This window comes from Arachis hypogaea, chromosome 12, assembly GCF_003086295.3.
Source record: "Arachis hypogaea cultivar Tifrunner chromosome 12, arahy.Tifrunner.gnm2.J5K5, whole genome shotgun sequence".
NCBI classification, from domain to species: domain Eukaryota; kingdom Viridiplantae; phylum Streptophyta; class Magnoliopsida; order Fabales; family Fabaceae; genus Arachis; species Arachis hypogaea.
In genome coordinates, this window is record NC_092047.1 from 42,511,210 (window position 1) to 42,529,034 (window position 17,825).

At 33.1% G+C, this 17,825-nt stretch overlaps 2 protein-coding genes across 3 annotated transcripts; both read right to left on the reverse strand.

The window, feature by feature from the left end:
- Nucleotides 1-850: 850 nt before the first annotated feature.
- Nucleotides 851-1,648, reverse strand: LOC112730004 (uncharacterized). The gene has a single exon (XM_025780126.1). It carries the CDS (start codon nt 1,646-1,648, stop codon nt 851-853), a length of 798 nt encoding a protein of 265 aa, XP_025635911.1.
- A 2,064-nt stretch (nt 1,649-3,712) lies between these two features.
- Nucleotides 3,713-16,806, reverse strand: LOC112727352 (serine/threonine-protein phosphatase PP1). Of its 2 annotated transcripts, none has more exons than XR_003165712.3 (4): nt 16,143-16,806; nt 13,657-14,216; nt 13,168-13,328; nt 3,713-4,090 (listed from the first exon to the last, which is right to left on the reverse strand). XR_003165712.3 is itself a non-coding variant. In XM_025777066.3 (4 exons), the coding sequence occupies exons 1-4, from the start codon at nt 16,315-16,317 to the stop codon at nt 4,067-4,069; spliced, it is 978 nt and encodes a 325-aa protein (XP_025632851.1). In that variant the 5' UTR covers nt 16,318-16,640; the 3' UTR covers nt 3,713-4,066. The 2 variants fall into 2 exon arrangements, 1 of the variants encoding a protein (XP_025632851.1); XM_025777066.3 differs by having other exon boundaries at nt 13,168-13,386; nt 16,143-16,640.
- Between the last annotated feature and the right edge of the window lie 1,019 nt (nt 16,807-17,825).

Here is a 17,825-nt window from a genome sequence, read left to right on the forward strand (position 1 = left end):
TTGTTGCTGCTTACCTATTTCTGTCACCAAAACAAAACTAATAGCATGATTAGTAATAGATAGATATAGGTAGAGAGGTCTACCATGCTCTGGTTTCTAGAGTATAGGTGGTGAGGATAGTATGTACTTTAGCTCAGTGAATGCTTGTTCGCATTCGTTTCACTAGATGAATTCTTTTTGTTTTCTTAATGTTTTGAAGAAATGGTGTGAACGGTGTGCAATCCGAGGTAGGAATTGTGATAGTGCTACCAAATGGCCAATGATTTTTTGGACTTCCTTAATTGATTTGGGGATCCTCATTTCCAATATAGCTTAGCATTTTTCTGGATTCGCCTCTATACCTCAGCAAGTTAGCATATAACCGAGGAATTTGCCATCGTAAACTCCAAAAGCACCCTTTTTTGGGTTTAGTTTCATGTTGTACACTCGAAGTTGTTGAAAGATTTCCTTTAGATCATTGATATGATCGCTAGGGGATTCGATCTTTGCTACCATATCGTACATATACCTCTATATTTCATCCGATTTGGTCAGCAAAAATTTTGTTCATTAGCCTCTGATAAGTTGCACCTGCATTTTTGGGTCCAAATGGCATAACCTTATAACAAAACTTACCATGGTCAGTAATGAAAACGGTTTTATCTTGGTCAGGCATATACATAAGTATTTGGTTATAGCCAGAATATGCATCCATGAAACTTAAGCATTGAAAACCAGATGAGCTATCAACTAATTTGTCAATATAAGGTAGAGGATATGCGCCTTTTGGGCATGCCTTCTTGAGATCAGTGTAGTCTACGCACATCTTCCACTTACCATTGTGTTTTTTAACCATGACCACATTTGCTAACTAACTTGTGAATCTGAGTTTCTTTATGAATCCAGCATTGAGTAGTTTCTGAGTTTCTTCTAAGGAGGCTTCCTTCTTGTCTATACCAAGGTGACGCTTTTTCTGGGCTATAGGTTGGATTGATGGGTTGATAGCAAGTCTATGGCAAATGACATTTGGGTCAATACCTGACATGTCTGTCGGAGTCCAGGCAAACAAGTTGATGTTTTGCTGCAGTAGTTTGATAAGGTGTTCCTTTGCTTGCTCTTGTAAAGCATCTCCAATATAGGTGTGCTTGTCTTCATCGTTTGTCAATTTTATTTTTGTTAAGGCGTCTGTAGGCATAGGTCGGTCTTGTAGGTTTGTTCGAGGGTCTAGATTTGCTAAAGTAGGTAGGCTCTCCGCTTGTACGTACTGCTCGTCGGCTTGTCTTGAAGGGTTTACCTTGAGGCTTGTGTTATAGCATTGTCTGGCCTCTTTTTGGTTAGCGTCGATGGTGACGACTTTGTTATCTTGTGAGAAAAACTTGACACACAAATGTATAGTCAAAACAATAGCATGAAAAGCATTTAAAGAAGGTCTGCCTAAGATGATATTATATGGGCTTTTGTAGTCCACAACTAGGTATTGGATATCTAAAGTTTTACAATCAGGGTAATTGCCTAGTGATGTTTGTAACCATATATAACCTCGAATTGGAACACGCTCACCTGAGAAATCTACCAGTTCTCCTATAGATGGTTGGAGAGCTTTGTCACTTAGTTTCATATTTTGGTATATTGAATAGAAAAGTACATCGGCGCTACTACCTGGGTCCATAAGGACTTTTTTCGCCAATGGCTCGCCAACTTGTAACGATATAACGGGATCATCCAGGTCTTTATCTATTGCTTTGTAGTCTTAGGAATTGAATATGATATCTGAAGCATCAACGTTGGTTGTATAGATCGGCTTAGAGCCGGTAACTGACATCATGGTCCTATAGGACCTTTTTCTGGCCGAGTTGCTACACCTCCACCTGCGAAACCACCAGAAATACAATTAATAACTCCGTGAGGTTGGTTAGGGTTGTCATCTGCCTTTTTTCCTTTGTCCTTATGATTGTCATTTGATTTGTAGTGTTGGCCAATCGAGGTCATCTGTATTTCGTCGGTGTCCTCGTCTATCAATGTATTTGTCTAGCAGGCCTTGGTGAGCTAGCTTCTCGAGGAGGTCTTTTGATATAATGCAATCATTTGTGGTGTGTCCATGCTTTTGATGAAAGATACAATATTTAGATTTATCCACATATCATTGGTCTTGGTATGTCCCTGCCTTATTCGGTGGTTTGATCAACTTTGAATGTAGGATGTCTTTGATAATATCCTCTCTTTTGGTGCTGAAAGGGGTGTACGAATCAAACTTTAGTGTTAGTTTGAATGGTTTTTTATTTGTTTTATTATTTGTATATCTGTTCTGCTTTTTCTTTTCTCTGTTAGGGTTAGCCCTCTTTGTTTTCCAAATTTGTCAAAGCTCTTATATTTCAATCTAGCTTGTTGCCTTTTCTCAGAATTTGGCCAATGTCTTCGACTTCGTAACAACTATAGTTTCCTGGAATTTTCTAGGGCAGAGCCCACTTTTTAGGGCATGCAAGAGGACTTATTGGTTAAGGTTACGTATCTCCATAGTTGCCTTGGCGAACGTCGTCAAGTAATCTTTAATACTTTTATGTTGTCCTTACTTTATGGTGTTGAGATAATTTGAATCGTGTACATAGATCTTTGATGCGGCAAAATTGTTGACGAAAAGGTCGGCCAGTTCGTCAAAATTTGATATAGAACCTGCAAGCAAATTAGAAAACCCAATCAAGGTAGCACCATCTAAAAAGGTAGGAAATGTACGACAGAGTATTGGACTAGATGCACCGTTCATGAACATCATTGTGTAAAACTTGGTGACATGTATGTTGGGATCGCCAATCCCTTCATAAGGTTTCAGTGTTGGTGGCAAGGTGAACTTTTTGGCATTTAAAATCCATGATGTCTTTTTAAAATAGATTGGTCCTTTTCACCACTAGCATTGTGGAGGTTGTTATTATGAGCTTGGCTTCTAACATGTGTTTGTCGTGATCATCCTTGTTTTCAGTGTTCCTGTGTTCTCCTCCCTTACTTTGGCTATTTTGTGTCTGATGTAATAGGTCGGCCATTCATTAGTTTTCTACTCGTAAAGACTTGTTGATGACCAATAGTTCAGCTTGAGTGGAGGGAGGATAGGGTTGCTTGGCTCGTCCGCCATAAGTTATGACCTGCAAAAAGGTGGCGATAATAAGGTAGAAGAGACGAAGGTGGGGTTAGTTAAACTTGGCCCCACGGTGGGCGCCAAATGTTCCTAGGTAGATGACTGGCTTCAAGGTATAGCTCGTCCTGTTCAACGATCGAACTCACTTCTCTTTGAATTGGATGAGGTATACATCGGCTTCTTCAGGAACGGTGGCGGTGGGCACCTGCAAAGGTACTCCAAAACTCAAGTTAGAAAGAGTATCAGATCAAGGATATGATATTCATAGTGAATAGCGTACCTTCTTCATCTCAGAAGTTTTTTGTATTTATATGGCTGTTTATATTGAAGACAATTATTGATATTCTCGGAGGTATTGAGAATATTAGCCTAATTATGTGGTAACTGCTTCTGAATGATATTTGACTTTATAGGATAAGTCTGTTAGAAGGATTCAACCGCATGTTTATTTGATTTGGATTTCATGCGGTTTTGTTATGCACATTTATTATAGTTCCGATTTATAGGTAAGTTCAATTTGGGTTTATATGTAACGGATCACTATGCATGTTTCAAAATAACCCTTGCTTCAACTAAATGAATAATACATTGAAATAAATCACTATATATTTTAACAGATTTCATCATAAATTAATTTTTCAAAATACAAATTTAGTCAAAGAAACAATATTTTGAAACAAATAAAGTAATAATGTTGTCCTATCTTGAGTTGTAATATATTTTTCGGAGATAAGTAAACATCTACATGAATCTATTACAACTTTTTGTTTTCATGGACAATTATTAGAAAAAACACAACTATACTCTGATATGGAATTGTTAATATTGTTGGTTTGTTCGCTTCATAGCTCATAAGGTATACCACCAAATGCATTCTTCCGTAATATTGAAGTGATGAACACTACCAATTTCTCAAAATTGATTTTGGGTGTCCAAAAAATTTCTGTCAGCTAACACACTTCATACTTTACCACCAAGAAATGCCTGCACAAAATGATGAAAGCAAAATATAGCCACAATTATTGAAGTTGGAACAAACAAATGTTGTGAATGTTAGCAACCATCATTTTTTTGTGTTACTTTACAATTTTAGTATATTGAAAAGTATATATAAACTCTTGTTAAGAAAACTAAGAATTAAACTGAGCATGCTTGTATTTTTCATCTGTAGTAAACCGCCGCCAACCGATCGACTCGTTACCAATTAATCCACCTCAAAACCAACCAAATGCCTGCTTACCATAAACACCTCAACTGCCGATCGAATGACCTAACAGGCCGATTGTCAACAGGCTGATAGCCATTGGCATACCTTGGATGACTCCCTTAACCTACTACATAAGGCTGGCGATACTGACAATCTTTATCTAATTAATAAATTTGTAATTGTTATATAACTTTTTAGTTGCTATCAAGACGATGTATGTACTAAGATTTGGTAAAGAAGAATGTTAAATTTTATGGATTTTTTTATTTGATAATAACGATTTATGGTTTGTCTTGTGCTCAATTAAGTGGATTTTATTAATCTTTCATACACTTATCCATACAAAATGCATGATTTTACATTCTCCTTCCTGATTTTGTGCTATGATTTAAAACATGCTTCTTTGGCCTTATATTTGCTAATATTAATCTTCTCTTATTACCATTCAATGCCTTGATATGTGCGTTAAGTGATTTCAGAGATTACAAGGCAGGAATGACTCAGAGGATAGAAAGGAAGCATGCAAAAGTGGAAGGAATACAAGAAATTGAAGAAACTGCAAAGCTGTCAGCCTGATCCTTTCGCACTAAATCGATCATAACTTGAGCCATAGAGATCCAAATGATGCGGTTCTAGTTGCTTTGGAAAGCTAACGTCCGGGGCTTCAATTTGATATATAATTTGCTATAGTAGCCGTACATATAGGGGACGCAAACGCGTGCTCTACATGGACGCGTCGCAGTGACGAAAATCAGCGTGGCAGATTTCGCCCCCAGCAATTTTTGGACTATTTTTGGCCCAGTTTTCGTCCCAGAAAATACAAATTAAAGGTTATAAAGTGGAGGAACCCATTCATTCATAAAACACACTTTCAAATACACAATTTTAGGATTTAGATGTAGTTTTAGAGAGAGAGAGGCTCTCTCCTCTCTCTTAGGATTTAGGATTAGGATTTCTCTTATTTTAGGATTGCTTCTACAACCAGAGGTTCAAAGTTCCTTTAATTTATTTTCTACTTTTATTTATTTTGTTATTTTAATTGTTATTTATGTTGCCCAATTGGCTTATGAACATTTCCATGTTAGGACTTAAATTTATGTTTAAATGCAATTTGAGGTATTTTAGATTTAAGATTTCTTTTTTTTATTTATGTTACTGCTGCTTCCCATCTGAAGGCATTTTTATTCAGTTTAGATTTATTTTCTCCTTTTGGCTTTGGTTAAGTAATTTATAACACTTGAGTTGTCAAATTCAGCTGTTGATTGAAATTGAAATTTTTTGCTGATTAATTTGTACTCCAATAACTCTAGTCTTTCCATAGGAGTTGACTAGGACCTGAGGATCAAATTAATTTAACCACTTGACTTTCCTTTGTTTAGCAAGGGTTAATTAAAAGTGGGAGCAGAATCTAATTCTCTTCACACCTGATAAGGATAACTAGGATAGGACCTAAATTTCTCATACATTGCCAAGAAATTTTATTAATTATTAATTTATTTTTCTTGTTATTTAAATTACTTGTTCCCTATTTCAAAAACCCAAAAACTTATTTTTTTACATAACCAATAATAAATCATACCTCCCTGCAATTCCTTGAGAAGACGACCCGAGGTTTGAATACTTCGGTTATTTATTTTTATTGGGTTTGCTTTAGTGACAAACAAAACTTTTGTACGAAAGGATTCTTATTAGTTTAGAAACTATACTTACAACATGATTATATTTGTGAATTTCTTTACTAGCAAAAATCCGCTCTTCAAAATGGCGTCGTTGCTGGGGAATTGCAAACGTATGCCTTATTATTGATTATTGTAAATATTTACTTTTAAATTAATTTTATCGAAAAAAAATCAGATTTTTATTTTAAAATTTTTTATCTTATCTTATCTTAGTTTTAAATTTCAAAATTCAAATCTTTTTCAAAAATCATATCTTTTTCAAAATCTTATCTTATCTTATTTCAAAATCAAATTTCAAATTTCAATATTTAAATTCCAAAATTCAAAATTCAAAATTCAAAATTTAAATTTAAAATTTTAAAAATCAAACCTTTTCAAAATTTAAATCTTTTTCAGATCTTTATCTTATATTGTTGACTTTTTCAAAAATTCAAATTTCAAAATTTAAAATTCAAAATTTAATTTTCAAATTCAAAAATTTAAATTTCAAAACCTTTTAAAATAAAAACTTATCTTCTCTTACCTAACTTATCTTATCTTTTCTAATCTTAAAATCAAATCTTTTTCAAACCTTTTCTCTTATTTTATTTTATTTTTTTTATTTTTCTTTGCTTGTTTATTTATTTTTGTTTTTAATTTTTATTAGTTACTATGAGTTCTCACCCCCATCGCTTTAAGTTTGGTTCTAATGTTGTTGAAAGGAATGGAAGCTATAACAGGAACATGCATCAAGGTCAAAGTAATCAAAGATGGAAGGAGCCACGAGGATCTGATCAACCCTTTAGGCAACAACACCCTCCAAGATACCATCGACCACGACAATTCCACAATGCATGTCAAAACAACAGTTATGGTGGACCCTTCCGTGACAACTAACCTCCACCAGTTTGCTATGGTCAAGAGCCATTCCGGGTGCATACCAAGATGATAGATATGGTGGACCCCCTTGTAATTACCAACAAGCCCCATCATACGCCTGTAAACCACCTCCTCAACATAGCTTTGAACCACTACACTCACAAGCCAACTACCACCATTCACCTCCATATGACCCTAACTCTTATCTACCCCAATTCCAATCCAATTACCCCCAACAACCACCACTTCCATATGCACCATGTTCATACCCATCAACCCAAGAATCACAGGCTCGTCTCAAGGAAATAGTGAATAAATTTCATGCAACCCTTCACCAATTGAATCAAGCGATAAATCGATTACCTTCCCGACGTTCGGACACTCAAGAAACCCCCATGGCTTCATGTGGACAATCTAATGAAGAACGTAGCATGAAGGAGATACTAGAAACTCCAATGGACAGTACGGAGCATGAGTTTGTACTGTAACAAGTGGAGGAAGCTGTAATTATTGAAGAGGAAGAAGTGGTTGAAGACTTAGGAGATGCTGAACCTCCATGGGAAAGTCAAGTTATAGAGCCTCCCTCAAAGACGTTTGAAATTGATGTTGAGGAGGGTGTACAACCTCCAATGCAAATCATGGTTGAAGACTTTGAAGAGGTTGATCAAGAGATAGATTCAATCATTGATGAATTCTTATCTACAATTGAATCCTCTCCCATTGGACTTGACATGAAAATTAAAGAAGAAAAAGCACAACCTCCCATGCCCTTGGTGATCAATGAAGAAGAGATCAAATTAGAAGAAAGCTACCAAGAGGAAGAGGTTGATATTGAAGAAGCTTGTAAGGAGGTGGAAGTTGTCAAAGAAGAGCCCAAGAGAATGGAGCTGGAAACCACCTTGCCAAAGTTATTGGAGACCTCTCCCCCAAAACCATCACAATCCATTCCTTCATTCAATTGGGTAAATCTTTCATCTCTAAGCTTAATTAGCTCACTTGAATATGCTTTGCTTGAGACAAATGGGCAACTCAGAGCTCTTTATGGCTTTAAGAGTAAGAGGCAGATGGTTAGTGGTAGGAGTTGTCATGCAAGATTCAATATGGTGGAAAACTCAAAGTTTAAATGCAAAGATTGGTGTAAAGCTCAACTGAATGGGTCTAGGAAGTTGGTTGGCCGCTTTAGTGAGAATTCAAATTTTTTGCTACTCGGATGGAATCATGATGATCAACAAGAAGACGGGTGCAAAAGCAAGGTTTGGGACCCCGAAATTCATTCCAGCAATCAACACTCTTGGGGCCTTGTCACGTGCTTTAACTTGCTTGAAGGCTTTCTACGCCTAGTTTGGGATCCCGGAGGCCATTGGAATTATAAACATTGGTGGGGATTCAAGGATTAGTACAAGCACAAGCCACCAAGACAAGGAGCTTACCAAATGTCCAACTTAAGGACAATAACTAAAAGTGCTAGGTGGGAGACAACCCGTCATGGTATGATCGTTCCTTTTCAAATTTTAATTTTATTTCATTTTTGTTTGTTTTAAAGTTTTGTTTTATTCTATTGAACCTGGAATTATTCATAACCTCCATATCAGCATTTGCATTCTGCATTCTGCATATTGCATACAGCATAAAAAAAAAAGCACGCACGCGACGTGACAGCGTCTCTTACGCGTCCGCGTCACCAGTGCATTTTGAAGAAAAGAGAATTGGACAGAGAGTCACGCGAAAGTGTGGCTGGAGGTGTGCCTTAGGAACAAACATGCCCACGCGTCCGCGTCACCCATGCGACCGCGTCATTTTGAAAAATAGCCTCCCCATGCATCCGCGTTACCCACGCGAACGCGTGGCCCTGCAAAATCGACGTAAAGAGGTGTTTGGCAGAGAGTTATGATGGAGCTGGGCTGGAACCATGCTAGAAGAACAAGCCCTACCACGCGACCGCGTGCCCCACGCGACCGCGTCGTTTTTAAAATTTAGCCATCCACGCAATCGCGTCGACCACGCAAACGCGTCACCCCAAAATTTGGCAAAATGAGTATAAAACAGAGAGTTGCGCGAACGCACGGCTGCACTCGCGCCAATTGCACAAATCAGACCATGCGATCGCGTGACCCACGCGTCCGCGTCACCTGAACTTATCGCCAACCACGCGATCGCGTAACCCACGCGTCAGCGTCACAAGCAACGCACAGCTTATACAGAACAGGCAATATATCTTATCTTTTCTTCCCTAATCCTAATTTTCTCTTCTCTCTTCTTATTTCTTTCTTCCTTCTTCCTTACTTTCTTCTTCTTCATCTCTTTAACTTCTCATCCTTCTTTTCTTTCATTCTATTTTACTTAATTTATATGCATACTTTCATTCATTGCATTTTAATTTTGTGCATATTTTTATTTTCTTTTCTAAATTTATTATTTTTTCATTGGTGTTAAATTTTCTTATTCAACTGTTGCATCTTTTCTTGCATTATTCCGGTGCTTCATGACTTGTTTTTATTCTAATTGGGTATTATTATTCACAAGTCAATGCTAATTTTTGTATTACTGGTATTCCTCTTGCATTGATATGAACTTATACTGTCTTTCATTACCCACACTCCGCCCCTTTGTTACAAATTTTGCACCACTGGTATGCCATGTGCTTCTATTGTTTTCTCACGTACATGTTGAAGCTTCCATGTAAATGAGACCCTTATCATTTGGCATTAACCCACCCATACTTCATTTATTTTCTTATCTTTTTTTCTGGGTTACTTTTCTTCCCTTTTTTTCTCTTAGGATGGCCACCCGGAAGGGAACTGGAAGACGTTTACATGGGGAGATAGACAAGTCCATCTGCAAAATCTTCGGAAAAAAGCGCCAGTTGGAACAGGCCGTCCACCTGCACATCTCAGCATGCACCAAGGACAATGCAATCTTTAAGTGTGGGGAGGTCGATACCAATCTCCATGGGTTAGTTATTCTCTTCTCAACACCAATATTCTATTTTCTTTATTAGTTCATTGTTGCATTTACATGTTTGATTGCATGTTTATTTGATTTTATGCATATTTTACCACTTGGTTGAAGTAATATTTTCTTTTTCAAGAAATTTTTATAGTATTTCACTAATTTAAATTAAAAAAATTTTTCTGTTAAAACTTGTTTGAAGTTGTATTTAGAACATAGTTTAAAAAGCTAAGAACACACAACCTGTGAGATTTTGAGCTTATTTATATGGTTACATTATTTAACCATAAATTTTTATTCTTGTGTGTTTTCTTCCCTATGATTGCAATCTTTGCTTTGTTCTATTCTATATGTCCACTATTTAGTATATTTACATGCTTGCATATGATTGAGGCCATCACTTATTTTTGCTCACTTATCCCAAATAAGCCTACCCTTTAAATCACCCTTGTCAGCCACTTTAAGCCTTTTAAATCCCATTTGTTCTATATTTTACCACATCACTAGCCTTAAGCAGAAAAATAATTAATTATCCCAATTGAATATGTGGTTAGCTTAAGATAGAGATTGTGTGTTAATTAAGTATGGGAAAACCGTGGGAACATGGGTTAATAAGGGAATGTGTTATGGGAATTTGGGTACCTACTCATGTGAGACCAGAAAAATTAAAAAATCCATGTACATTGATAAGTTATGTTTATTCTTCTATATAAAAAAAAGAGAAAAAAAATAAAAAATCCAAAAATATTCAATAAATAAGTAAATAAATAAGGGGACAAAATTACCACAATGTTAAGTTAATGAAAAGAAATCAATGCATATGTGATACAAGTTAAGAGAAAAGTTGATGCATGAGTATATGAAATATGCAAAAGTGGGAATCTTGGGTAGCAAGGCATGAATTTAAAAGTATATAGAGTGTGTATATAGGTGAGAACTTAGGATAATCAAGGATTCAATTTATAGCTCACTTAGCCATATATATACCCTCACATTTACCTTAGCCCCATTACAATCTTGAAAAGACCTCATGATGTTTGTATTGGTACATTAAATATTTGTTGATTGGTTAGATGAAGAACAAAGTTTAGAAAGCATGACTGGAGAAGAGTAGAGTGATTAACCCTAGACACTTGAGAGATTAGAGTGATATACACTACTAGTGAGGGTTCAATGCTTGATTCTATGTTCCCTGCTTTCATGAGCTAACTTCTTACAAGTTTACTTGTCTTTTATTGTCTAATTTGAATTAGTGAAATCTGATTTATGTTTGTCTTGAAGAGCTTATTTACTTTTAACCAAGTAGGAAAAAGCATTCTGCATGTAGTTGCATTCATATAGATAGGTTGCATTTCATACATTCTACCATTCCTCTTCACCCCTTTATAGCTTCTCTTGAGCTTAGCATGAGGACATGCTAATATTTAAGTGTGGGGAGGTTGATAAACCACTATTTTATGGTTTGTCTTGTGCTCAATTGAGTGGATTTTATCAATCTTTCATACACTTATCCATACAAAAAGCATGATTTTACATTCTCCTTCCTGATTTTGTGCTATGATTGAAAATATGCTTCTTTGGCCTTATATTTGCTAATATTAATCTTCTCTTATTACCATTCGATGCCTTGATATGTGCGTTAAGTGATTTCAGAGATTACAGGGCAGGAATGACTCAGAGGATGGAAAGGAAGCATGCAAAAGTGGAAGGAATACAAGAAATTGAAGGAACTGCAAAGTTGTCAACCTGACCCTCTCGCACTAAATTGATCATAACTTGAGCTACAGAGGTCCAAATGATGCGGTTCCAGTTGCGTTGGAAAGCTAACGTCTGGGACTTTGATTTGATATATAATTTGCTATAGTGGCCGTACAGATAGGGGACGCAAATGCGTGCTCTACGCGGACACGTCGCAGTGATGAAAATCAGCATGGCAGATTTCGCCCCCAGCGATTTCTGGACTGTTTTTGACCCAGTTTTCGTCCCAAAAAACACAGATTAGAGGCTATAAAGTGGGGGAACCTATTCATTCATAAAACACACTTTCAAATACACAATTTTAGGATTTAGATGTAGTTTTAGAGAGAGATAGGCTCTCTCCTCTCTCTTAGGATTTAGGATTAGGATTTCTCTTATTTTAGGATTGCTTCTACAACCAGAGATTCAAAGTTCCTTTAATTTATTTTCTACTTTTATTTATTTTGTTATTTTAATTGTTATTTATGTTGCCCAATTGGCTTATGAACATTTCCATGTTAGGACTTAAATTTATGTTTAAATGCAATTTGAGGTATTTCATATTTAATATTTTTTTTTTTTTATTTATGTTACTGCTGCTTCCCATCTGAAGGCATTTTTATTCAATTTAGATTTATTTTCCCCTTTTGGCTTTGGTTAAGTAATTTATAACACTTGAGTTGTCAAACTCTGCTGTTGATTGAAATTGGAATTCTTTGCTGATTAATTTGTACTCCAATAACTCTAGTCTTTTCATAGGAGTTGACTAGGACTTGAGGATCAAATTAATTTGACCACTTGACTTTCCTTTGTTTAGCAAGGGTTAATTAAAAGTGGGAGCAGAATCTAATTCTCTTCACACCTGATAAGGATAACTAGGATAGGACCTAAATTTCTCATACCTTGCCAAGAGATTTTATTAATTATTAATTTATTTTTCTTGTTATTTAAATTACTTGTTCCCTATTTCAAAAACCCAAAAACATATCTTTTTACATAACCAATAATAAATCATACCTCCCTGCAATTCCTTGAGAAGACGACCCGAGGTTTGAATACTTCGGTTATTTATTTTTATTAGGTTTGCTTTAGTGACAAACAAAACTTTTGTACGAAAAGATTCTTGTTAGTTTAAAAACTATACTTACAACATGATTATATTTGTGAATTTCTTTACTAGCAAAAATCCGTTCGTCAACGATCAAATTTTATTAACATATGTTTTATCTTAAAATGAATAAATATCTAAATTAGTTTCAAAATATTTTAGATTGAATATTTTAATTTAATAATTTTTTAATTTTTAAAAATTTTTAAGAATTATTTTTATTAGACAGTTTGTTCCTTTCATCATTTTAAAGAATCACTAATTTTTTTATAGTGATATTTTTTAAAATTTAATTATCTTATAATAATTTTTTTACGAACTTATTTATCTGATAAAAATATTAAAAATCTAACTAAAAGTGACTGAAAACTTAATTTGTATAAAGAGAGTAATTTTCGAAAATTATAGAGAATAAAAAATTATTTGAAACAGAAAGTACTCAATCTATAATTTTTTAAAAATTAATTTAGATGTATACTTTATAAAAACTTAACAATAAATAAATAAATTATTTCATAAATACCTTGATTTTGGTCGGAGTGCTAGACTTAACTGCGCTGGTGCTCGCGAAACTGAACTTAGGCCTTTTCTCAACTGGCTTTAATATTTGGAAAGAGCACATAAGTGTCTCGTCAACGCTCATCATTGCGCCAGCATTATCGAACTCTCCACAATAATTGGGTGCTGAAAAGATAGTCACAAGTTGTCTATTAGCAAAGAATTCATATCCATCTTCAACAACCTGCAAATTTAAAGATATAAATATAAATCAGCAGCCTATGTGCTTGAATTTTGGTCAATTATATTATATTAATCTATATTTAAGATTTGAACTATGTTAGATGTACGCCAGAAATTAATCAATAAATCAGCTACAGTATAAAATAGATATTAAAATTAACATACACATTAAAATCAAATCAAACAAGATTATATTTATACACAAATAAATAAAGACTAATTTTTGGTGTGCACATAATATTTTTGTTAAGACCATAGACGAATGTGAAACCTGATGAGCTCGACAAATCAAGTCAAGATCATGCTTTTCGAGAAACTGTGTGACCCTATCAGCTCCAAAAGTATATGAAACTCCGCGTTCGTTGGCTCCCCAACCCTCAATGTCTCCACAAGGATCAGACCAAAGAAGGTCACACAGCAAGCCGGTTTCGGGGACTTCGGTCGGACGAGGCAGGCTCCTTATTTGGTTTAGATTACGCAAGTCCGGCGAGAGTCCGCCGTGCATACATATTATCTTATCATCAATGAGAGCGGCCAGGGGCAAGCAGTTAAAACAATCTGTAAATGTTTTCCACATCCTAACATTGAACCTCCTTTTACATTCGTCATAGAATCCATAAATACGGCTTATAGAAGAACATTCGTGGTTACCCCTAAGAAGGAAAAAATTTTCTGGATATTTTATCTTGTATGCTAAAAGAAGACATATTGTCTCCAAACTTTGCTTCCCACGATCCACATAATCTCCTAAAAATAAGTAGTTGGACCGAGGAGGAAATCCGCCATGCTCGAAGAGTCTTAGAAGGTCGGGATATTGACCATGGACATCTCCTGTTGGTGTAATAAGATGTTAGCTCCTACTTAATTTTAGAAAGGAATTCTTGATCTAGGCAAAAAGACAGCCATGTGCAATAATTTTCACGAGTTTATATGAAATTAATAATTACGAGTTATTAAATAATTTAACTGTTGAAATTTGATAAATTTAACTAAATTATAATTTTAAACTATTAATTTTACTTAAAATTAACAGTTAAGTGCACCTTTCTTTCTATCTTTATTTTTCAAAACCATTCAAATAATGCATATAAAAAGTAGTTTTTTTTTTTAATGCAATAATATATAACTAAATGTGTGTATATACATACATAAATAATTATTCAACTTTCATAATCTACAAACCAATTAATATTTGTAATTGCACAAACTACTACTAATGAATTAAACAGGAGCAACGCATACTAATCTGGAAAAAAAAGATATCAGAGTAATACAGTTATTTAATAACCGGTACCCTTAATTAAAAGGTCGTAAAACGCCTGAAACAGAGTATTTAGTTAGAGGTACATTACATCAGAAAAAGTGAAAAACAGTTTAGAATATGCTTATTCTCATAGTCGATGTTGTTAGCATACTGAAAAGAATTATCCATCGTTAAATCCGTTATTACCGATTTTACCATTTTTGCTTAAATCCTAACCACTTCACCGATAGAGTCAATTCTTACACTTAGTTGTGCAAGTCAATTCACTTTTCATTTTCTAATAGGTTAAACCAAAGTAACTTCGGATGGGTTATTCTGTTTTCAAACTAGGAAATATGACCAAGAGTCCAAGACGGGTTGATCGATCCCCAAACTAGAGGTCCCATATTGAAATACGAATACGAGACAATTCTGGAATTTTTTTAAAATAAATTTAAAAATTACATGTATAAACACGTGGGAGTATTTACTTTTTTTACACTTTATTACTTATTTCGACAATTTTTTAATAAATGTATTTTGTTCTATTTTTTATTTAAAAAAATGTATTTTGTTCTTGGAAAAGATGGGATAAGCAAGAAACATTTACAAGGTATTACTCTGCACATGGGATAAAATACTAGGTGAGAACAAAATACATTTAAATTGCGTCATAAATAAATAAGCTTATTAAAAAATTGTCTTATCTTGAGATCGAGATAAGTAATAAAATGTTAAAAAATAAATACTTCAAAATGTATCTATATATGCAATTTTATATTTATTTTATTTTAAAAAATTCCGACAATTCTCGCTTGAAACCACTATTTTTATCGGACTATCAGATAAATAAAAAATAAAAGTTAAAAGAGAATATACAAAAAATTAATTTTTAATTAATTAATATTATTTAATTTTAAAATTTTTTATACTTTTAAATAATTTAAAATTTACGATTTGAAATTTAGAATTTAGATATGGTGAGTTACGCTTAATTTGGATAAATAGCTTTATAGAACTCTTTCTAAAAAAAGTTTATTCAATAAATACTTTATATTAAAAGTAACTTATACATAAATTATTTTTTATTTAATTTTTTAATTTTAAAAATAATTATTTTAAAAAAAATAATAAAAAAAATTATTATAAGATAAGTCGTTTTTTTTTATAAACACTTAAATAATTTTTTTAAAAGTTATAATTTAATTTTAAAAATTATAGCAAACGTGAATACTATAACTTTTCATAAGAAAAATTAAAAAAAAAAAAATCCTTATATACCTATTCAAACTTGTCCTTAAGATCTAAAATTTAAAACAAGTAATTGACTAGCGCATGCGGCTGAAAATAAAGTTGACTCCCCATCATTATTCCAACTAAAAACTAAAACGAAAACTTATTTTTTAAACTCATTAACGCAAGAAAAACCTATAGATCATTATTATATACTAAAATTCAGGAAGGACCGAAGAAACAAAATTAAATTAAATAGAACAGAGGTTGGAAATAGATACCACATATCTTAATTGGAGCCTCTAGTTCCAAGAGATTGGGCTGCCTTAAGAAGATATTTTTGGAAACTACACAAAGCTGCTTGATTTCTGCCTCAGAAAGCTGCACCTGTTTCCCAGGTCTTCCTCTAACATCAAGCAACCTACTGATGATACCATCAAGAACACCGCGTTCCATCAAAGATCGATATAAAGGAACAAAGAGAGAAAATGGCTAAAGGAGAATAAATTAAAGAAGTGTGTTTATGTTGGTAAGGTTCTTCTTATATAAATGGCATGACTTAGAAAACAAGGAATGGAACTCCAATGTGAGAATCCTACTTATTAGTTTTTTTTTTTTTTTTTTTTGTGGGGGAATATAATCTTTTTGAGGATCACTACTCATCACTTTCTTTGGTTCGGTTTGTAAAAGTTTATGGAATGAACGGTGATAGTTGAAGTTGGAAGGAGAAGAATATATTCGGTTGGAGGAGAGAAAGAGTAGAATTGAAACAAAAACACAAAGAGAGAAACTAGTACTACGTACTCATCATTAATATATCATCGTGCGCTGCACATAGACAGGAGAAGAAAAGAAAGAAAAAATAAAAATGGAGAATAAGTTTGAGGGGAAGGAATTGAATGAGAAGTTGAGTGCACTTTTGACTATAGTTATTGTGACGGAATTAAATCGATGATTGAATGTTAAATTATTAGTTTATTGGTTCAACTAATGAGTTATTAGTGCCAATGAGTAATAGCTCAAATGGCATAGTTTTTCCATACTCAATTAAGAGGTTGCGGGTTCCAGTCTTCTATTTTTGGTAAATATATATATATATATATATATATATAAAACTAAAATTTAGATTATATATTTTTATTAATATTTTAAAAATAATTAAATTCCAACAAATTATAATTAATAAATTATAATCTGATAATTATTAAATAAGTATATAAAATTTTAGTATTTTTTTATAATAAAAATATTTTAATTTTAATTTTGCATTAAAGAAACTAAATAACTAACTAATTAATTTATATTTATTATATTATTATATACTATATGTATTTATTAAAAAATAATATTAATAAAAATCATATAATCATAAAAAAATAATTATATTATAATTAAAAAAATATTTGATATTTTTATTTATACATGTTTAATAATATATTAATAATTATGAATAATAAAAAATATAATTAATTTAAATATAAGTGAGTATAAATTTAAAATAATATCTAAAAAAATTATTATACGTTTTACTATATAATTAATAATTAATATAAAAAATAACAAGAAATAATATAATTTAGTGACAAGGCAGGAAAACATATAGTCATAAAAAGAATTTAGATTCGAACTACATCTTGATCAATTTTAAAATTTTTTCTTAAGTGATTCGGTTGGATCGGTTTTTCCGATTTTGACCAATTTTTATCGATTTTCGTCCCTAAACAGTTTTGGAACTGGAGGTGACCGATTGAAAGTTCGATTCACCAATTTTTTGGTCAAACTAGCCGATCCGATCCAATTTTTACTGTAACATTCCGTATTTTTGAAAATTTAAATATGAATAAATTATGATTTTATCTTATTAAGTTTGAACTTTATAATTTTAGAAATTATTCTACTAAAAGTAATTAAATAGATTAGGAGATAAGTTGATTTTAAATCAATCAAGATTCTAATGTAATTTT